The sequence below is a fragment of the Podarcis liolepis genome (genome assembly GCF_965112155.1).
Source record: "Podarcis liolepis genome assembly, chromosome: 2".
Taxonomy (NCBI): domain Eukaryota; kingdom Metazoa; phylum Chordata; class Lepidosauria; order Squamata; family Lacertidae; genus Podarcis; species Podarcis liolepis.
Window position 1 is genome coordinate 43,028,921 of NC_139555.1, and position 22,829 is coordinate 43,051,749.

The 22,829-nt window shown below is 45.9% G+C and overlaps 1 protein-coding gene across 4 annotated transcripts in view; it reads left to right on the forward strand.

Annotated features, from left to right (window-relative positions):
- GIPC1 (GIPC PDZ domain containing family member 1) overlaps window positions 1-17,460 on the forward strand; it is a 29,406-nt gene extending 11,946 nt beyond the window's left edge. For all 4 annotated transcript variants that reach the window (XM_083489559.1, XM_083489557.1, XM_083489560.1 and 1 more), the window contains 4 exons: window positions 1,017-1,197; window positions 14,379-14,491; window positions 15,090-15,171; window positions 15,418-17,460. In XM_083489559.1, coding sequence (XP_083345685.1) covers window positions 1,017-1,197; window positions 14,379-14,491; window positions 15,090-15,171; window positions 15,418-15,569 — 528 coding nt within the window. In that variant the 3' untranslated portion in view covers window positions 15,570-17,460. The remainder of the gene's footprint in view (window positions 1-1,016; window positions 1,198-14,378; window positions 14,492-15,089; window positions 15,172-15,417) is intronic.
- The last annotated feature ends 5,369 nt before the right edge of the window (window positions 17,461-22,829 follow it).

The following is a 22,829-nucleotide window of genomic DNA, read 5'->3' on the forward strand; positions in this document are numbered from 1 at the left end:
ACTTCCAGTACAAACATGCACAGGCAACGTCTCACACTAGGCTTGTAGTTCTGGGCATTCTCCACTCTTGCAAGGCAAAACCTGCAAGGAAAGGAATGCTTCCACCCTGTTGCAGTGCAATACAGGCAGTCTGTCTAGGAACCATGGATCAGGGAAGAGAGAGACTCAGGGTGCTTATTACTTGCAGGTTTGTGTGAAGAAGGCTCTTATTCCTTGGACTAGATGTGTGGGATATTTGGTGATCCAGAAGCACTATTCCTTTTTCTAAACTGCTTCCAGAAGTATAACTTTGCTTGGTGAGGTGGGGTTATACCTCCTTCCAAGGTATTTGACAATTGCTTCTGCTGGAAACAGGATGCCAGACTGGTTAGGCTACTGTTTGCATCCACCATGAGTCAATTAAATATATAAGTGTAATTATGAGTCACAATCCTCAGGAAAAATAGCTGCAGGTTCAGCACTGGAGCAGAATGGAGCAGGGTGAGCATTGTATGTACATAGTTTAGGGCTGTGGTGGATCCCAAGGCTGGAAGGTCGTGAGACAGGGAAGTTAAAACATGCTGAACACAAAGTTGGGCTTCTTACTCCTCAGAGGTACATGGTCTTCTCTACTCAGAGGCCTGACAGTGGAGATTTTCCCACATGCTTAAAAGGCACATGATACATGTGGCAAAATACCAAGGAATTGGTCTTGGCACACTAGTTGTCTAACAGGTGTTAAAAAAACATCAATGAAAATGATTCTTCCATTGGCTTGCTTTATTATGAGCTTCACTCTTTCTCTCACCAACTTGCTTCCTTCCCTGTAGAAATGCTGACAGTTGTCCATCATAAAGGTATGATTGTGAAGCTAGAATGGATGGGTGAACCTCGGTCAGCTTAGAATTAGAGCCTGCCTCTATTGCTGTATAGTTTGTTACTTGATTTCTGGACACAATGTCTTCTTGAGGTGGGAAGTGTCAGGAAATGGTTGGGTCTGTATTTACATCTTGACTGTTCCCATCTGTTGTTGGCAGAGAATCAAGGAAGGGAGTGTTATTGACCGGATCCAAGTCATCAATGTGGGGGACATGATCGAGTCTATCAATGGACAGAGTCTTATCGGCTGCCGGCATTATGAGGTCGCTAAAATGCTCAAGGACCTGCCCAAAGGCCGCACTTTTACACTGAAGCTTACTGAGCCTCGGAAGGCTTTTGGTAAGTATATTCTGCACACTCTGAATTGCTAGGAAGTTGGGGGGGGGGAGATAAAAATACATCATTCAAGAAGTGGGGAGTTGGCAGCCTGCTGTTTCTCAAAGCAACCGTAGCTGAACTTTATTTTCACAAGACTAGAGGTAATTGAGGTGGCTTTTGCCCTCTTTTAGACTCTGCCCTTCTGGTTACTAATAGGAGATTCAGTTAGTCCCAGGGGCATGTTTCCATTACAAGCCAATCCACAAGTTAAAGGGGAGGTAAAACTAGGGACTCCATAATTGCTGGAGGAAAATCTGTGCCTTCCCTTGCTTGAGGAGAGCAATTTCTTAGACTGCCTCTCAGTTATAATAACCTGGGGCGGGACATCTTTTTTGCTCAACATTCCCTCTTGACCAACCCTCTGTACACCAGCCATGGGCATCACCATCCCACAGACTGTTGCATGTAATCTTCCATGCATGCAGTGCTCAAGCAAAATGTCAAGGGTACTTCAGCTAACCTGTTGATGTCTTACTTTACAATAAGGTGGCAGGTGCAGATTAGGCATAGAAAATGAAGGTGCAAGCTAATATCTGGCTTTGCCCTCGGTATTGCATCAAGTTAAAAAGAATTTGATTACCTTTGTACTGGAGCTTTAAAGCCAATTTCCATATCAGATTCCCAGCCAAAAGTAAGGGTATATCTGACTTCGTTTTCAAGAGCACAGCATGAATAACATTTGTACACTTTGGCTAATGACACAGACTTGTTTTTCGGCTTTCCCTGTGGCAATCAAAGATTCTTTCAGTGGCATACATTCCAAACACTTTCTTCAGGAACTCACACATTGGAGTAGGAAACAGGATCTAAGTTTCTACATTGCACACGTTTAAGAGTAGAAAATTCATCAAAAAGAACCTCTGGTTTCTGTGCACCTTTTATAGGCAGGTTTATAGACTCTTCCTCTAAGGAAGAAGTGTTTTAATACTTGGCAACCACCTGGTGTAATAGGAGAAGGTTGACAAAGGGTGTGTTTGAATTCTCTGCTTGCAGCAGGCTGGTTTCCTGTTAGCTTCTAAACTGAACTTTGAGCAAAACATGGTTTACATTTTGCTCATGACATGCAAGACAAAATTGTACGTTTTGCACCCAATACAGACACACAGAGAAGTTTCCATGATGTGTATGAGCCTAGCTGAGGGAAACACAGAACCTTTCTTCTATTCAAAATGCAGTTTGTTTGTGTCAAAGAATTAGCGAAGAGGATGGGCTCTGTTTCAGTTGGGAGCAGACTCACCTGAGCTTAGAATTAAGGGAAGTTTGCCCTCTTGCAGTGTGTGCTATTTTTGAAGGTGTACTCTATGTCTGTCTTCAACTTCCTGAGGACCTTTTTAAAAGAAAAAAGGGATAAAAGCAATTTTCTATTTCTTATGGATGGGTGGCTATTCTCAATAATGTGTGGATCACACCCGCTGAAATCTAAATCAAGATAGGTGGCAGAATAAGATTTTGAGTAGCTGGAGAGGACTTTGATGCCCTGCCTCCTCCTCCTCCTCCTCTTCTCTCTTCCTCCCCTTCCCATCCCCTGCCACTCCAAATGACTATCAAAACCAGAATACATTGTGCAAGATTGCATTATTTATACAGCCCATTTTTCTTGCCACAGAATTTAAATTGTGTGCATGCAGAATTATTTTTCAAGTACTGTGAGTGTATACAGCCCAGAAAACAAGTTTATTTATTTAATATATTTTTTATTAAATTTTCAAATTTTGCATTTCAAATTAAACATCTTTTATTATACCATACATTCATTGACCTCTCTCTCCTTCCAAGGGTCATTTAACTTATCCACCATTTCTGCATATTTTGATCTATGCCTCTAATTCTATTTTCCTATCTTACATTATTTCAATAGATATTATACTGTTGAATTTACTTTAATACTGCCAGTGTTTTCAACTGTGCACAATTGTTTTCAATATACTTTGACAAAAATTTTCCACTCCTCTTTAAATACCTGTTCTTCTTGCTCCCTTATTCTACTTATTAGACCTGCTAACTCCATATTCTATCATCATAAGTTGCTAGTCCTCCTTGCTAAGGACCTCCCTCGCTTTCCATTTTTGGGCTAGCAAAATCCGAGCCACTGTTGTTACATATATACAGTAAAATAATTTTTTCCTGACTCTTGGAAACCTCTGTCTGAAAAATTCCTAAGAGAAATGCTTCTGTTTCGGGGGGGGGGGGGGAGTTGTTTTGAACATTTTTTTCATCTCATTAAATATAATTTCCCAATATACTTTTAACTTTTTTGCATGCCCATCACATATGGAAAAAAGGTTCCCTCTACTTCTTTACATTTCCAACACAAATCAGATTTTGCATTATACATCTTAGCCAATCTATTCAGAGTTAAATACCATCTATGGATCATTTTCATATAGTTCTCTTTCCGTGTGTAGCATGCAGTAAATTTCAAATCATTCTTCCAAGTTTCTCCCAGAGGTTTAGTTTTATATTGTACCCTATATCCATTGCCCAATAGGTCATTGACGCTTTAACCACCTCATCTTTTGTTTCCCATTCCAATAATAATTTATACATTTTAGACAGTAGTTTTCCCTTATTCAGCAATAACTCTCTTTCAAACTGTGAGCTTTCATCCAAAAAGCCATTTTTCTTATTTGATGATACTGTGCTGTAACCCAATCAGTAACCTGGCTCTTTACTTCTTCCATTGGTTTCAATCTGGGTTCTCTCCCCGAAAAGTCCAACAAGTCTCAAAAGGACCCCCACTGTCTATCCATATTTATTGTCTTAATTGTAATTGCTTTGGTTGGCGATAACCATAAGGGTGTTTTTCTTTCCAACAAATTTTTACATTTCTCCCAGACTCTATACAAATTTCTCCCAATGACATGGTTCATGAAACTTTTATATATTTTGGCTTTCCCATCCCAGAGACATGCATGCCAGCCAAATTTCATATCGTGAAATAGGATAATGATAAGAAAAGAAGTTTATGGCACTGGTTGACAGTTGTGCTGTAGCGCAGCCAACAGATGGCGCTGGTGCTACAGCACCAGCCTTGCACAGTCTTCAGCAGGTTGGACATACTATTTTTGTAGAAAGGACTCTTATTCAAATTAGCTGTGGCCTTATGCCCAGGCAGTTGTTAGTAATTGACCTAATTTGCACATTGGTTTCATGAGCATGGTGAAGGCTCAGGCCACAGCTGAGACATAAATTGCACTGATTTTGTATTAACAAAACAAAACATGGGATACTTTTCAGTAAAGTTCTTCAGAAAATGAGTAAGTTTGGGCTTCATATTACTTGCCTCCTTTCATCTTTACTTATCTTGAGCAACTACTGTTTTCAAATATCTCTTCCAACTATATTATTATTTATTAGGCTTATATCTTCACCTCCCTCCCAAAGGAACCCAGGGTGGCAAATGTGTCGGTAGTGGTGGTGTGGTGTAGTGGTTAAGAGCAATAGACTCGTAATCTGGTGAACCGGGTTCACATCTCCGCTCCTCCACATGCAGCTGCTGGGTGACCTTGGGCTAGTCACACTGAAGTCTCTCAGCCTCACTCACCTCAGAGAGTGTTTGTTGTGGGGGAGGAAGGGAAAGGAGAATGTTAGCCGCTTTGAGACTCCTTCGGGTAGTGATAAAGCGGGATATCAAATCCAAACTCCAAACTCTTAAACAATACAGTTAAGAGTTTCTAAAAAATAGTTTAAAACAATCACCTACTCTCGCAGCTCATAATTTCAGGGTTGACACTTTTAGTCATAAAATGCCTGTGTAAAAAGGAACGTTTCTAAAATTCCTCCTGAAAGTTAATAATGAAGGAGGCAGATGCACCTTCCTAGGGAGGGCATTCCACAAATGAGGAACCACCACTGAGAAGGCCCCATTACGAGTCTCTGCCAATCCCCACTAGTGACACTGTCAATCGTAGTCTCCATATAGTTGGTAATTGAAGGTGCTTTTTTTAAGGTACTTGGGTCCCAAGCAGTTTAGGGCTTTGAATGCTAGTATGTTAGACCTGGTAGTTCACACACAGCCCCATGGTCCCATCAGGCTACCCCACTTACCAACCCAAGAGCCACGTTCTGCATGAGCTGCAGCCTCCAGATCATCTTCAGGGGCTGCCCCACATAGAGCCAAGCAGTTGGTCACCAGAGCATAGCAGCTTCCTAATAATGGATAGCTGCAGTTTTCTAACAAGCTTGCACAAATGTGGCACAGGAGCTTTGTTAAGCACCTGCGCCATATAATTTACATTGTGGTTGACGGAGTTTTCACATGTGCAGTTCTGGGATTTGGAATGTGCTGGCAAAACCTGGATATACATTTACTTTAAAATCTCTCTCACATGCATTAACAAAATATATACTGCACACAAGTAACTTCACTATTGGGAGAAACCCTCGTTTGAAATTGTGGTGCTGCAGTCTTCTCTCGCCAGCAGAGGTCAGGGTGACACCAGCTCAATAGCATTCTCTACCCTGAGCCAAATCTCTGCTGGGTGGAAGAAACTCTTTTTACACATCCTCTTCCTAGGCAGGCAGAGAGAGTGGCCCTTGCCATTTAGTAAGGTGGAATAGCTAGCTTTGGGAGAGCAGAACTGGTATCTGAATGGAGCAGCAATTTTTCTCAGTGTTGGCTCAAGTGAGTGCAGAGTGGGGTGGGTTTTCCTTCTCTATCCAGAAGCCTTGCTAGGTCTCTTAGAGGAGGGATCCTGCACTTAGTCAGTATAAGATGGGAAGGTTATCCATGATGGGGTGGGAGAAGCAGGGTAGTCATAAGTGACCCAGAGGAGAACTGAGGAAGTGAGAGGTATGTGGAACAAAACTTGGGGCTGGACTTCCCTGACCCTTGAGAGAAGATGGGCAGGAAGCTCCATGTTGAATACACAAAGCTCAGTTTTTCATTTTATCTCTGCATGGCGAAGACTCCTGCTCTTAACAACTGTGTTCTGGGTAGGATCCAGCTCCCTTTTGGTCAGAGCCTTGTGCTGTCATTATATTCCTCTGTGGCTTGTGCATTAGGCTGGTTGCCATACAGGATGTCTTTGAATCCTGATACTAAGTAACCTCCCTGCGCCTGTAGTGTTCTACTTAGCAGAGAGAGCCTAAGATCACATTGCTGGGTAATAACCGCACCTTGGAGTTCTGTGTCTGCGGTGCATCCGCTATGCTTAATGCTTCTTCGTGTTACCCAGAATAAGTCACGAGCAGTTCCAGTTTCTAAATGCATTGCAACCCCTGCTGTGTTTGCAGCACAGCTTATCCATCATTTCAGTCTGCCTCTGCCACTGCAAGTTTCTTCCTCCTTGAGTGACTCACCAGACAGTTCTGGGAAGGATGATTTTCCACTTTCCAAGTTATTCCTTCCTTGGCTGTGGCTGTTGTGTGTGTGTTTGTTCTTCACTTTCATCTCCTCTGCTGGATTAATATTTGTTAGTGCTTCAGGAATGGTCGCACTGATTCCCTCGTCCCCATCATGCAATACTTGGATGTGAATGATGTTCTTTGCTAAGCTGGCTGGCCAGCGGGGGGTGAGGAGAAGAAACACAGAGAAAGAGAGAAACAGAATTAGCACTTTTCCTGTTAATTTTTGGAACCACCAAGTCATCCCAAAATGGGGCTCCATTTATTGCCTAGACACTGGATCATTTTGCAAGCAACCAATGTTGCTTTTTAACCTGCACAGGTATTTCACAGGTTAGGAGAGCTGAGCTGTGGAATGATTCATTGGTTCCAGAAACAGGGCTTTTGCTTTTGGGATTTGCCAGTGAGACAGCAACTTGGTTCCAACAACTTGGAACCATAGCGAACAAACCGGTTCTTCCCAGTAAGTCTTGGTGCAAGCCGATACTTGCATAGTTCCTAAAAGAGCTTCATTTGAATGTCTGTTAGCCCCTCGTCTCAGTCTGCCTTAGGACAGTGACATTTTATTTTCCTCTTCTTTCTTGCTTTGTTGACTGTTTAGATGAAGAGTTTATGGAGAACTAGAAATTTGACTGCTATCTTGTGATACTTTGCTTGGCCTAATAAAGGTATTGCCTTAATAAGGATTTTGGAATTTTTCTTCAGTACAGCATTGCTACCTATACTTCTTCGGAGAGAGATATCAGTTACCATTTGAACTCATTTTGTTGTCTGCCTTCACATAACTGTATGAGTTAGGGCATAAACTCTTTGACAACCAGCCACATGTCCGGAAAATATATATTTTACAATAATAACACCAAAGTATTTTTGCTGCCGATAATAAATCGGCAGCAAAGTTACTGTCAAGATGGCCTAATAGTATGAATAAGCTCCAGCAAAATTTCATATCCTGACATCTTTATAACTTTCCCCCTAATACTTCTGGGATCTACTTGTTTTGAATTTAATATTGTAAGAGAAATAAACAGGCCACTGACTAGCATTTTGATGTAAAAATAAAATGGCCATTAAAAAAATTATCCAGGTGCCAATTCCTGATGCAGTCGAATGTGTTAGCTGGACCCTTGGTTATGGCTTGGTCTACATTGTGGAATTTTTCATTTCTTTACCAATATGTGGGACTATACGGTCCTCATGGGCCCACCCTGAAGCAGAGGTCTCTTTCCCAGAAATCCACAAGTGTTCTTTCCACTCATGCCGTAAACCGATTTGAGCTATTGCCTGCTAACTGCCAGGTTCCATCCTTGAACACTTTCATCAATCTCACATCACATATTTGTTTAGACATTGACCCTTTATGTTGGAGCAATGAAAGAATCTCCTGGAGTAGCACGTCCCTTGCTCTTTATCTTTCTAGTTGGTCTTTTTGGTAAAGGCCAATGACTGCAGTCCTCCTGCTATAACAGAGATATGATGGAGGGGGCACTGCTAGAATTGTCCCTAGGCGAATAAAATTGGGGTTCAGGGTGAAGAGCCTTAGTCTTGGAAAATCAATACTTTCTCTCCATGCCCTCGTTCTGTGTGTGCACTTTGGTCCTACTGCTTTTCTGTTCCTTTTCATTGGTATTTTAGCTGGCTGGTTAATGCACAGTCTACATTGATGGGCTCCTCTGAATTGCTGTGTGTGTGTCCCCACCCCTTTCAGATTAGCTATTTCACTGGCTCTCCTTGCTTTTCAGAATGAAGGTGATGAAAAAGTTGTTGACGTCTGGACACCTAGCCAAGTCTAAAGGCAGGGGCCAGCCAAGAATACTATGAGGCTTTGTCGCCCAGTTAGGGTTGTATCATTCCGTGGAATGTCCCCACAATGGAGCTGAAAGGGCAGAGGCAGGAAACCTACAAAGAACAGGGCCAGGAACATCTGGGGATAGTACCCAGCTTCTGGCCAAACACATGTCCCTGCCAGACCAGATAGAACAACCGAGCATTTTATGTGTACTTCTTCTGTCTGTGCATTCCCAGCTCCGCCGTAGGGAGCTGTAAGCAGACTCTCAGCAGTTGAGGAGGCCCATGTAGGGTCTGTGTATAACCTCATGCTGGCTGCATGAAGCAGTGGAATTGGACCTGAGTGAATGTTGTTTTTCCCTATTTTGTGTGTGTATGTGTTAGAAACTGATGCTTGTAAATTATGGATAGGAGAGCAGTCTGTGTAAATCCTTTGCCCTTTACTTCTTAACTGAGAGCACCTCTTCTCTGCGGCCAAGTGTACTTCTCAGGAAGGGAATGCAAAGCAAGAGCTGCTGCAGCAGAGAAAAACTCATTCTCATGTCTGGCCCCATGTGAAAGCCAGTGGGGCAGTTTGGAGACCACAGCTCCTGTGCAAGTCCTCCCTAGCATCATAAAACGCAGGGAGGCAGGATATAGAGAGGTCCCATTGGTAGGTCTGCATCCTGGTCTTTCCTACAGGCAGCATGTCGGTTCTCAAAGTTGGTGTTCAAGGTTAGCCTTGCCAGCTATTGTCTGTCGCGTGGCTCTTTAATTGTGCCATATGTTCGAGCTCAGCCCAGTGTCTAAGGGCAGTCTGCCGCCAAGATTACAGCCTTTTCTGATCTTAAACCTGGCACAGCCGCAGCCCATAATGTGCTAATTTGCACTTGGAGGATAGTGGAATGCTGGAGGGATCTGAGGGTGGGTGTGCTGGAGGCTTGGAGGAGCCAGGCAGCTGCTGCTGGGGATGGTGCCAGGATGTCGTGAGCAGGCAGTTGTTTTTCTCTGGATTACTGAACTCTGCAAACCCCAGCTTGCTGGACATGGGGCTCCTCTGTCCTTGTTAACTAGAGAGTGGTTGCCTAGATTGTACAATTTGTACCATGCCTCCTTGCAGCTCTGACATTGGGATTATGTGATAAGGCATAGGAGAAGGCTGACTTCACTGATGGCAGGGGCAGAGTATTGGGTTCCTCTTCTTGCAGTTTGCCAATTGATCTGTAGAGCCTATTCCCAGTGAACATGTCTGTCAATACAATCAAGAAGTGTAGTTTCAGAAAAGCACTGTTAATCTGTCTTGCCAGTGCTGTCGCCACCTTAGGGTGGCCAGGCTTAGGGTGGCCATGAGGAGCCAAGGCCGCTGGAGATGAGGCACCTCAGGAAAATACGTATCAGCCATCTGGCGTTACATGTCTTTAACTGCCCCTGGAGAAAACTGGTTATAATTACAGACAACACCACAGCTGTGTGCACATAAACAAGGAAGGAGCACATGTGTGTGTTGTGGAACAACCTGGCAGGTCCTTGGGAGCAGTGTATTGAAGCACCGGATGAATCACGTCAGTGTGGCACGAGCACGAAGTGTGCTGATGTATGTGGCAAAAAGGGAGGAGTTACTTTCTTGAAGAGAAGAATACTGGCCTGTGCAATCTTCCTCTAGTTTTAGAGAAGGATCTCAGTTTGGTGGTAGACCACAAGATTTGCATGCTTGGGCATCTCCAATGAGGGCTGGGAAGGACCCTTGTTTGCAGCCTTGGAGAACCTCCTCTCAGTCAGCCTAGATCATGGTGAAGAACCAGCAGCCTGCAGTGCAGACGTTTCCAGCAAAGTCTTTGTGACCACATAGGGGTGTGTGATATTAGAGGAGTTGGTAAGAATGGCTCATTCTGCCTTGCCCATTTATGGCATTTGCCCCCTTGTGTGGCCATTAGGAAGAAAAAGTCCCATGAACACAAATTGGATCTTTTTATAAGCCAAATTCCTATACAAGGGAAGAGAGAGAAGCATGGAGTGGAGATGGCTCAGGAGGGAGATCTACATGACTGAGTATGACTGATCAAAAGTAGGTTTGGCTTTGGCTCTGCCAACATTTGGCTTTGGAATGCAGCCCCACAAGATCACCCAAAGGCTGGCTATACAGCCTTTGACCTTAAAAAGGCTCCTTGCTCATGGTGTGGACACTTCTGAGCTAGATGGACCAACCTGCTGCCATCTGTATGTTTTGAGCTGCAGCTCCCATGGCATGAGCCCTGGCCAGTGGTCAGGGATTATGGGAATTGTAGTCCAAAACATGGAGAGCACCTGTTTAGGGAAGGCTGCCATAGAATGCTGGCCTGGCCTCTCATCCAAATCAGGAATTCCTCTACCTGTCTGGCTGATAGAAGAATGACTGCACAATCTCTCATTATGAATGCAGGCAATTATAGTGAACTATAGAAAACCTAAGTTGTTCCTTTGTAATTGAAGAGCTAGGAGCATGTAGAAGAGGTGCTAAGCTATTGCTCCAGAGCTGCCTCTCACTGCCTCTTTTGGAATCTCTATTTCTTACCTGTTAAGTGTCTGAGTTACTGCATTGAAAGTATATGTTGCAATGGCTTCTCACGTCAATAACAAAAGCATTTCTTTCTCCTCTGGCAATTAACTAAAGTTTTCTATAGAAGTGACTGTTGAAGCCTGTCCTCCAGTTGGAAAGACCCGCTCTAGCCTGGAACATGAATGTAGTCCTCATTAAATTAATGGGAGACACTCACACCCTGCTGCCCAAAGCTTGGCCATTTCTTCTTGATTATGCATAATCACACTCGTGCGCGCATCTGCCTTATAAGCTGGCAGACTAATCGTCATGACAAAGGAAGCCAATGCCTCATCCCAGCGACATTCCTAGCATATTGTGTTCTTCCATTCCCAGCCAGGGCTTTAACCTGCCAGTTACTTTTCCAGGACCACACACTGGATTGGAGGCTGCCTCCCACCAATTAGTTGTGTTGGGCACCTGACTTCAGAGAACAAAGCAAATTTGAAAGCCTCAGCACTTGTTTTAATTCCTTTCTCAAAGCTGCCCCCGTGTCATTGCACACTTCTGTTATGACAGAGATTTTAAGCAATGGTTTGAACTAATATGAAGTGATTTTTAGTTCCTTTGGGCAGGAAATCTGCGTGGACTTTTGAGCTTATTCAACTAGGCCAGTGTATACCACAGAATATACGGGGGGGGGGGAATAGCTTGGCAGACGTTTTCCATTTCTAAGCACTACATTCCTGCTGATAGACTCAGATCATATGCTGGGTTTGGGAGGGTATCGCTGCGGTTCTGTATTCTTTTGCACCATTCACCACCCTTCCATTAATTGGTTGTGAAAAAGAGTGGTACTTCCATTTCATGAAAGCCTTCCCCAACCTAGTGCCCTCCAGATGTCTTGGACAAAATTCCCTATTTTCCCCAGCCAGTTTAGTTGGCTAATCCTATTAAGTGCTTCATTAAAGAACCGATGCTTTCCATGTCCCTCCATAAAGTGCCCTGTGTTAATGTCATCAGATTAGCACATCTGCCATAGATCCTCTGTTCATGTAGTTCAACACAATGTTCTGTAGGCAAAAATGCAAAGTGTCTGAGATAAAATATTATCTTATGCATTTCTACTGTAAACTATACAGAAAGGGCCTGCTCTATGCAGTGGCCTTCCTGTTACTGCTTGTAAGTGGCGAGAGTGCTTTGGATAATGTTGCTGATTTAAGGAAAAGGCTCCTACGGCTACAGTCTGCTTGGAGGTTAGAGAATAAGTTTACAAGAAGAAAGCATCCAGATCAGGGAAGAAAGCATCCAGATCAGCAACAGGCCAGATAGTTGCAGCTGTGTAAAGAACTGCTCAGTCAGGCAAACCTTATCAGGTACTCGATGAACCACCACAAACCAGTGATGGCAACAGGGGCCCAAAGCAATTGCAGAAGTCGGGAAACGGCAAGGAGATTAGGACATTGTGGCTGATGGTTTCACCACCCTCATGCACTGTTCAGAGGAAGTGAGCAAAGACTGCTTTCTCAAGCTTGCAGAATTTGTACAAAACCTTGGCAGAGGTAAAATACTGGCGGGGAAAGAAATGCCCATCCTGTTTGTACTGCGGTTGGATGCACAGGGTGGGAGCCACCTAGCAGGTCCCATCAGCAGAAGCCCTGTGCTAGGACTTCGGCTTGTGCAGAGGGGCTTTCCCCTCTCTTCTCCCTGCATAGCCTCTTCAGTTGGCTTGAGAAGGAGGTCAGGAGAACCCCCCAGAACTGTGTGTAGGGGGAGGAGAGGAGGGTCTCATTCCACTTGCCAGCTGTGATGCTTGTGCCAATGGAATGATCAGTTCAGGCAGTGCTGAATTCTTCCACAGTGTCCACTGCAGGCTGCTGAGGGACTGGAGCTGAGGGTGTGTGAGAGAAAGACAGGTGACCGCCTTGCGGTTTTCCTTTCCATGTTTCCAGGTATAATGTGAAGAGAATAGTCTGTATTTTGGATTAGGAGCTCACAGATCTCCTCGTAGGAACTTGTAGAACTTATGCCCCTCTGCCTGCTGCTGCCCTGCAATCCCCATCAGCCATGGCCAGTGTGAGCAGTGGTCAGGGATAGGGATCGGTGAGAGTTGTGATCCATCAACCTCTGGAAAGCTATAGGTCCCCTGCCCCTGCCATAGGCAGTATGTTCAACAATAACCTGAAAGCGTGGAAAGGTCCGCTTGACACACTGGTACAAACCCTGAATTAACTGCTCTTCTGTTACATGTGAAATGGCCCTCTGCATCTCCTCTGCCCAACATAGCTCTGTTATCACTATCTTGTTTTTGATTATGCTTACCTTGTTGGGGTAGAGTTCTTGTAAGTTTGCTCCCCCTGCTCCTGTTCTTGCCCCGCATCTCCCCCTTGGTGTTGACACAGCTGGCTTCTTCCAACATCACTCTTTCTATTCTTGCCTTTAGAAAGAATGTCTAATTCAGACTGTCCTGCAGTGCTAGACTTTACCCCCCTCCACTTCCGCTTTCCCCTTTCCTCTATCTGGGAACTCGGTGCTGCAGAGGCGTTGACCCCTTGGCAAGCCATGGATCTAACAGGACTAATTCCCTCTCCCTAGGGGCTTTAATTGATTCTTCGGCTGAACTTAACAGTGCCTTGAGAGGCACGTAGACTCAGAAGGTGCAGTTCTGGCAAGGGCTATGGAAATGTGACATCTGCAGGCATGGGAGCTGCTGCTGAGAAGATGTCTTTTTTGTTTTATTTGAGCATTGGGATGTGAGAAGGAAATGGGCCTGATGTGTTTTGGGGATATATATATACGTCTTCAGCTACGTAGAATGGCATTTCCTAAGCTTGTTTCACAGTGGTCTGCTTACCATCACTCCCATGTTAGCTTCCACTGTGGAAAGATTGTCCTCACCATTGCTCTTGCCTACACCATTTCTTGAATGTCTCTCTCAATCTCTGCCCTTTCTTTCTCAATCTCTGCCCCACACATCATATCCTCCCCAGTTCCACTGACATCCCGCTTACCTATCTGTGCACTTGGCATACTAAAATGTGTTTCTTCCTAGAGTTCTCCTTTTGAATTATTGCCCTCACCCAACTATTGCTTTTTAAAGTCATATCATTCTTGTACTTTGACAAACAGTCACTGATACTGGCTGGGTGTCACTTGCTTGGAATTGGACTTGAGCGAAATGGTCTTCTCTAGATATGCCAACGGCTTCATGACCGCTTCACAGTGTGTGGTAGTCGTGGAAAACATTTTTGCCTTTGAGCTTGAAGCACTTCTCTGTGAACTTCCCATACATGCATGGACCTTCACCTCTGTGCTTTTGGCATGTGACTGCAAACCGCCTTAAAATGTGGGTCAGTAGTAACATGCTGAAAACTGTGTGTTTCTTTTTCATGCTTCTTTTTCATGCAGTCACTGTGTGTGGAAAACATTCTGTTGGGTTTGTTTCTAAGCTGGGACCACCAGTGTGCAGACTCCGCAAAAAAGCTCACCAGGCTTTTTTCTTGCTCTGTTCCAGATATGATCAGTCAGCGGTCTGCAGGAGGCAAACACAGCGGGAGCGCTCAGCTTGGCACAGGAAGGGGCACCCTGCGGCTTCGGGCCAAAGGACCAGCCACTGTGGAGGAACAGGTGTGTGTTCAGCAAGCCCAGAAATGTAGAGCAGAAGGATGGGCAGCTCTGCTCTGCTCCACTTTTTCCCAAGACTGGTTTAGAGCAGGTGTCCACAAATTCACCCCCCCTCTGGTGAGAGGGATGCCCAGCAGCTTATTTTCCCCTGCCCCATAGCTCTTCCTTGTGGCATGGTTTTAGAGGACGGGGGAGAAGGAGCAGCCATCTCTCCTGTTTCTCTCATCTCCTGCTTCCTGCTTCTCCTTCAAGTTATTGTGCAGACCAGAGAAGTAAAGGGATGTTATGACGGTATTGGTGGCAAGAGGGATAGTCCAGCTGATACACACAGCCCTCGGTTGGTACTCTTCCTCACAGCCTTCATGTGTCTTCTGAAGACATGGAGCCACACGTGGTCCCCGGATAACCAGCTCTAGAGTCTCCCACTCTCCAATCTCTACCAAAATTCTTCAGCCACATTGCAGCCATTTTCTTCTGCATTAGACCCATTGGCCCTGTCAGCTAGTAGCTGTAGCCAAGCCGCAGCTGCCACCCCTCAAGTTAATAGAGAGGAAAACAGACATTGTCGCTGCTTCAGTTGTTGTGTTCTTCCTCTTCACAGCCATCTGCATTTGAGGAAAAGGCCATTGAGAAGGTTGATGATCTTTTGGAGAGTTACATGGGCATCCGTGACACAGAGCTAGGTGAGTTGCTGCTACTTTCCTCTTTTAATCTGGAAATAAACCACCCAAAGCAAACTATTTAAGGAGACTGGAGCCTCCCTGTAGATGCTGGCATCTCCCCTTGATTGGCACACCTTTCCAATGCTGGAATGGGAGCCAATGTGAAGCTCTCCCCGTGCCTCTGTCTCAGTTGTTGTGTTGGCTTGTGAGCTGTTTGGGGTGTGGAGGAGATGCTCACCTCTGGCTTTCTTTCCTTCCCCCGCATAGCTGCTACCATGGTGGAGCTGGGAAAGGACAAACGGAATCCTGACGAATTTGCTGAGTCCCTGGACGAGCAGCTGGGGGACTTTGCCTTCCCCGACGAGTTTGTCTTCGACGTCTGGGGAGCGATTGGCGACGCCAAGGTTGGGCGCTACTAGGACTCTGCGCCCTCTGCTGGACCCTGCAGGCAGGACTACTAGGCAGGCCACTGGTGGGCCTGGCACACCACTGTGCCCTCACTTCGATGCTGGGCCACACCTGCCTCCTTTCCCTAGGGGCTGGAGAGGCCCTCAAGCAATAAGTCACCTGCATTAATGACTGGAGTGTAATGTGAATGGGGCCCAGAATCCCTGCTGCTGACCACCTCTTTGTGCATGAGGCTCCCTCAGACCTGAACACAGTCTGCTAGGAGTCCCTTGCTGCCAGTTCTTGGCTTCTGCCACTCTGCTCATACAGTTTGCTGTTCTCAGGGAGCTGCAGCTGCTCCTTGCTGGTTTCCAGGCCTATCCTTGAATGAGGATGTGCAGGCATCCTGATAGGCAGTTAGTCTGGGGGGAATCTCACATCGGGCGACGGATGAGGCTGGGGTGAGCTCGGATGGGTTTGGACAGCCCTGACACAACCATTTGGGTGGGTGGGTGGGTGAGTGGGCAGGTGCGGCAAAAGCTCCTCACTGTGCATATCTGCTCTGGGTAGGCTAAGAGGGTACACACACGCATCCCTCTTTTCCAGCATGAACATCCTCTGCTGGTCCAGCTCCAATCCATTTTGGTACAATATGCACTGGGAAGCTGCTTCTCTTGCTGCGGGTGGACCTCATTTCATAGCTGTTCTCTCTTGTTTGATCCTCGTAGCTTGGCTTTGGGTAGTATATGCAAGAGAGGCACTCAGAAATCAGAGAGCATCAGATTACAAGGTAAAAAAAAACTGGTGGAGGAAATAAAGTCCCCGACCCCAATCTTGTTTCCTAGAGAGATCCTTTCCTTCCATGTGGCTAGGCAGTCCTTCCAGCTGAGTTTCGGCTGCTGGTCCTACCCTGCCTAACAAAGCCTGCTTCTGCTTCCCGGCCCCATCATCAGCTGTTGAACTTGAATCCATTTTGAGCGGCAGTCTCAAGCTTCCTTTGGTTGGGCATGGCTGAGAATGGCAGCAGAGACACAAGGCTGTATAGCCAGCCACTTCCTCTCCCCCTGAATGGATCTGGCTTGTCCTGCCTCCAACCACTTCCCCAGAGCGAAACGTGGTTTCAAGGCCCACCTCCTCTTTAACCACCACCCTCCACCTGCAGCTGAGCTTCTTGCCCCCAGTCACTCACACTGTGTGGATAGTACAAAGGTGGTCATCCCAAGTGTCTCACTGGTGATGAGCCATTGCTGAGCCTGTCACACCAGTGGCATTCCCCCATCCCAATTACTGCTGGGAATATTCCCTTCCTGGACTGGTTCTGGGGAACTCCTCTGCTCAGGGTGGTGCTGCTTGGCACTGGGGATGTTCCCAGAGGGCAGCAAAACCACAAGCAGCAACAGCAGCAGGTTCTCCTTGCGGTCTGGGTTTGGGCATGTCCTTGTCTTTGACTAATCTGTCCAACTTTGTCATACTGACCTACCTCCCAGGGTGGCCCAGTTAATAATGCCTGAAAAGCTGCCTCTGTTAAATTATTGATATTCTCTCACTGACACTACACGCACGCACACACACACCCAAATGTTGGGCCTCTTCCCTGTACTGTATCCCAATACTGTAGTTCAGGCACTGTCTGGTCACCCTAGGAGCCATGAAGGCCCCCTCCCTCTTCAATTACACCTCACAGCCCCAGTCCACCTACTGTATCTCTTTAAGACACTAACCCCAAGTAGGATGTGGAGCCTAGTTGCCCTCGGGACCCACACCTCATGCTCAGAGTGGGTGAGGTTTCTGCCAAGCCTTGCCTTCCTGTGCCCTGGCACCGGAAGCCTTGTGGGTAGACCAGGCACCACATTCTCCTTGGGCATATTTTTGTATTCTATGTGTAAAGCATCTTTAAGATAAAAATATATTGACATTACTAAATTGCTTTTTGCCTGCATGTGTGCTTAAGGGGCGTGTTGTGGGGAGGGGAGGTGCAGAGTGCCCACAAGTGGAGTTCCGGCTTATCCCATCTCTTGGCCGACACGGACAAAAATTAAAACTTCCTCTGTGGAGGAAATGGTAGGATGCAGGAGTTGGGACCCAGCCAGTTAGGGTGGTGTTGCAGATCTGTGTAAGCAAGACGGTTCTCTGGTTGCTGCTAAGGGAGAAGTGAGCAGGTGCGTGTAGCAACTACCTCAAAAGAGAGGTTGCAGATGGCACATTGGGAAAAATAAACTACCCAGAAAAATACCCAGTAAAACAACTGCAGTACCCTAACTTCATGGCCAGGTGCAACTTTTTCCTTGGGGGTCTCTGCTTGAGCCCTGTCAGAGCAGCAACATAAAAATAATGTGTCTCGTGTGCTAGGGTTCTGCCTCTGGAGTGAGAGCAAATAACCTCAAAGAAGTCGTTCGATTTCTGCCCTGTGATATGTGTGTTTTCTTGGCTCAAATATTTCTAAATTTCCCTGCTTGGAGCAGTCCAAATATTAAACGGGTTGGTGAGGGCTGGGTTGGAAATGGCCCTGCATGTGAAGTGGAACCAGATGCTGCACTGTGTACAGCCAGCAATCTCATTTTAATGGGCACTCTGAGATTCTACAGCTCCTAGTAAGCTGTGTAGGCCCTTGAATGCTCTGGTCATGTGGTATTGGAAGGAGTTGCTCCCCCCTTCCCAGGTACATACCAATTCTCCCCCCACCTTAGAATCAAATTAGCAGGGATGTATCAGATGCCCACCCTTTGAGGGGCCGCAGTGATGCTTATGGCAGTCTTGTCTTCCAGTCTTCTTGCTGCAGCCACTGTACCAGGCCATGCGTAGTCAACAAGGTGGACCTTGAGCTTTCTGTCTCCGCTGCTGGAAGGAGCATCGGGTAGGACTATTGTGGCTATGTTTCTGAGAAGCTACAAGCAGGAACAAACACACCATCCTGCCGGCTGATTGGGGGCTGGGAAATGGGATGGCTTCCCCCCATGGGAGGCAAGGCACAAACAATGAGGGGAAGAAGGCCAACTTGTTCATCCCCTGTCAGGATGCACAAGACAATTAGCTGGGCCATACAGGTCTAAACAGGGATTCAGCAAGCCATTGTAGTAACTGGTCTGCATTTTCATGCATCATGAAACTGGTTCCATACAGGGTGTCTGGGAGCACTCTAGCTGCGATGGTGTTAAGGGTCCAAGTTTGCTCCTAAAATACTGAGAGCAAAGTTACTTGCCCATCCATTCCTTAGCTGCAGCCCTGCTGCCGACATTTTAGTGCAATTGACCCCTGGGAGTGCCTGCATTGAGCTGAATGTGCCACACAAAAGCAATTGGAATGATGCTTGTTTTGAAGCCTGCGTGACGTATATTGCCGACTGTGTTTTATTTACCTTTTGGTAGTTGGACTTGGACCTGTTCCATCCCTTAAAGTTGTTTTAAAGAGCACAGTAAGAAATAATAGGATGTCTGCCAGAGAAAACCAAGACTCCACCCTTGTAAACAGCTGATTCTCCATGTAGGATGATGATGCCCTGGAGAAACTACTCTCCTCATTCCACTCCACCTCACCCCAGAAGCACTTGTAGTCTGCTCTCTCTCTTACACCCACACACTGTTCTGTGGGTTCCCCTGGTGCATGTGCACACACACACCCCGAGTCAATATTTTTTTTGGGGGGAGGAGCCTTGCTCTGCTAGTGGGAACCCTTGTGTGGGCTTCCATTAGTGGAATTCATTATCTGAATCCTGCTCTGTGTGTCGTTCTGGCTTTTTGGGTGGCTTATTTCAGATGTCCAACCTAGCAACTTTATTTCTTGGTATTAAAAACACACTTTTCTGGACCGAGCACTCAGAAGTAGTGCAAAATCCTATTCCCCGTATATCTTTGGGGGAGGTAATTTTGTACATGCTGCAGGAGGGGAGAGGGGGAGAGAATTGGGTGCAAATGCCTTGCTGAATGGTGTGAGAGTCTTCAGGGACCACTATAACATTGCAGCTGTTAGAGGAGTTTTTTAAGACCAGTTTGGCAATCCTGTTGGAATGGTGCAGCAGGGACTACTTAGCCTTTGACTTGAATAGGGAAGGGCGAAAAGACACATGCTTCCTTTCAAGAATATAAGAAAAAGATTTGTAGATGAGAACAAAGCTCCATCTGGTCTGGTCCCAGCATGATTTCTTTGGAAATTCCAGCAGGACATGGAGGCAACAGCCTTCCTTTGTGCGTTTTCAGCATGAGGTACTCCAAAGGATGCGTCAGGGATAGGCGACCTGTGGCCCTCCAGATGTTGTTAGATTACAGTACATCTCTCATAATCCTTAGCTATTGGCTATGCTGGGCTGATGGAAGTTGGAGTCCTACAGCTTCTGGGGGGTCACAGATTCCCCATCCCTAGAGCCTTGGCTTTCCTTGCACTCAGGTGGGGGAGCTACCATGGCCTTTGTAAAGCAATCAAGAGATAGCAGCCAGCAGTGCTTTGTGGGGGAATGAATTCCACAGATTACCGTAATTCTGCATTGTGTGAAGAAGTTCCTTTCATTTAACCTCTGAGGTTTGCTCTTGGAGCACTCGAGTGAAAATATTTCCTTGCAGTCAACACGCTAGCTTGGAAGGTGTTGTCTGGCAATTGAGTCACATTCCTGCTGTAAGCAAGCAAGCAAACAAAAACCCTTTTATTTGGATAAATTTGATGAGCAGCCAGATAGAGCACATAGTATTCAAACATTTATGAGAACTAATTTGACACTTCACCCAGCCATAAGAGTCAGCTTTTTCCAGTCCAGTAGTGCTAGGAAGCTGGTCTACAGATGCTCTTGGCTAGCAGCCTCCCTCTTTACCCAGAACTGGTTAATGGTCTGTCTAACTATGATCACCCCCTGTTCTGCTAAACAGGTTCCCATTCTCAACATCTCCCTTGGCTCCTGCTGTCTGTAGGGCCCAGTACCGTGGTACCTCTAGTTATGTACTCGATCCGTTCCGGGGTGCCGTTTGCACCCTGAAAAGTCCACAACTAGAGTGCCGCTTCTGCGCATGCACGCGGCACAATAGAGCGCTTCTGTGCATGTGTGAGGTGTGCAGAGCTCTTCTGCGCATGCACGAGATGCGCAGAGCACTTCTGCACATGCGCGCAGGGTAAAACCCGGAAGACTGATGTAACAAGAGGTACAACTGTACACACAAGTCCTAGGTATGCACTCAAGTGGAGAGATGTTGTCTGTGGGCCTGAAGATCACTCAAATAGGCAGCAACCAAATTATAGTTCAAACTACTTGCCAAATGTGGAAAAGTGGCCCCGAGCCTTCATCCTTCAGAGTAGCTGGCTCCTGCTTGATCTCTCTGTGTCAGGGTATTATAAAGATAGCAGGAAGCTGGGTGTTGCCAAAGTGGGAAAACTTGCAGCACAGGCAAGACATCCGTTGCAGTAGGTGATACACAAAGAGGTATCCCAAAACACAGTGCTTGTGGCAGCACGCCAGCCTGTCATGCACTCAAAGGGCTGGTATAACTCACCTGCTCCACTTGTGTTCTTGCCTTATAAGCATAACCTGCAATGAACTAGAAAAACTTGTCTCCATGTCAAAGCACCCAGTGTTCTGAGGAGCTGGTCAACATCAACGTAATACCTTGGTAGACCTTCAACCATCAGCACGTCGAGAGCTCCAAGATGCTCAGCAGTGCTGGTGGGAGAACCAGCCTATACATCTGCTGTGAACTCACAGCCAGCTTTACAAAGAGCAAAGTGGCTTTGTGAATCCTTTCTGCGGGCAGAGACCAACACCATGCTTCAATCCGCCTCAGAAATGTGGGCAGTGATGTGCCAGATGGTAATCTGTGGATAGGATTAATGGTTCAGGTGACCAGTTTGTCATGAGCAGGGTTCTATGCAAGGCCTGAAGTGTGGGCTGTGCCATTTGCTAAAAAGCAGCTCTAGCACTTTCATAACCACCATAAACACTGACCTATAGGTGGGGCCACCATGCATGCCTCAAAGCTCCTTACTCAAGAGTAAAGCAGCAAGACACTTAAAAGAAAGTTATAAAGCAAAATGTGCAGGTACGCTTCTAAGCGATTTACACAAAATGAGCCAGCCTAGTTGCTCCTGCTTATCAGTGTTTTTAGCTGATCAGTGAAGTGAGTTGCTTGGACACCAGCTATAGGAATCGCTAGGGTCCTAAAGAACTACTGTTTTCCGTTCCCTTTTATCACACTTTCCCTGCTTCTGTTTTATTTTCTTGGAAATGCCATAGTTCGCCATTCATTTTTTCCTACCAAGCGATGTGCATATTTTGTTATGTGGTGTAAGCCTGAATCCACATGCATATCCACCACCACCCCGTACCCCTACACACATTCCCAATAGGTTTGGGATATTTTGCCAGAATCAATACATGTGACTATTTATGAATATATGTTTCAGCTCTTAACCTTATGCCTGATAAGTTCACCCCAGAGGAATAAAGAAATGTTGTTTTATTATATGAAATAAAGGAGGCAGAATATATAGATGGTGCTTCAGGCAGCCAAGTTACATACATGTGATCAGAAAATCACACAGTACATACACACCTCAATCTTAAAGATAAACAGATCCCCAGCTACCCAAAAGCAATGACAAATTGCCACAGTACACACATTAAGAGAAGAAATGAATGGAAAATATACATGCCCCAAAGCAAGCGGTACCGAAGTCTGGGGTCAGAGATTTGTGTCAATCGTGTGAGAGTTAAGCTTTCCCCATTGGCATCCTATACCTGGCTTCCCATGGTAAGTATGAGCTTGTCCAGGGGAAGGAGGAGCAATGATTGTACTTGCTCTAATTGTGTTACAACACATTGTGTTATCCCTTGCCCCCATGGTAGCCATTTTGTGACTGGAGCCCACAGCACGCTCTCAAAATTTAAAATGTGCCCACTGGTCCAAAAAGATTAGTGACCCCTGCTCTAGGGTGTGAAGATCAGTGGCTAAGTTGGCTAGGGCTGATGGTGATTGGCGTCTGCCAACTGAAGGTCAGCACAACAGTTTTCCCTGGGGTAAAACATTGATGGCTTGGAGAAGGGCCTTCACAGTTGTGGCCTCCAAGTAAAAGACAGTAGGTATGCAGTTCAATTACTTTTAGCAATATTTTTTTCTGAATGCAATCAGTTCTAGCCATAGCAAGATAAAACAGATGACTCTTAAAGAGGCCCTATTTTGTTAGAATTTCCTCTCTGTAGTCAAGCTTGTTGTGCAGTTCATGGCTAGTAAAACTAGACTATGTGTCAATGACGTAAGAAACAATTATATATCAAGACCTACTTGGACCACTATCTGTGTCTCTGGCATAGACTGGCT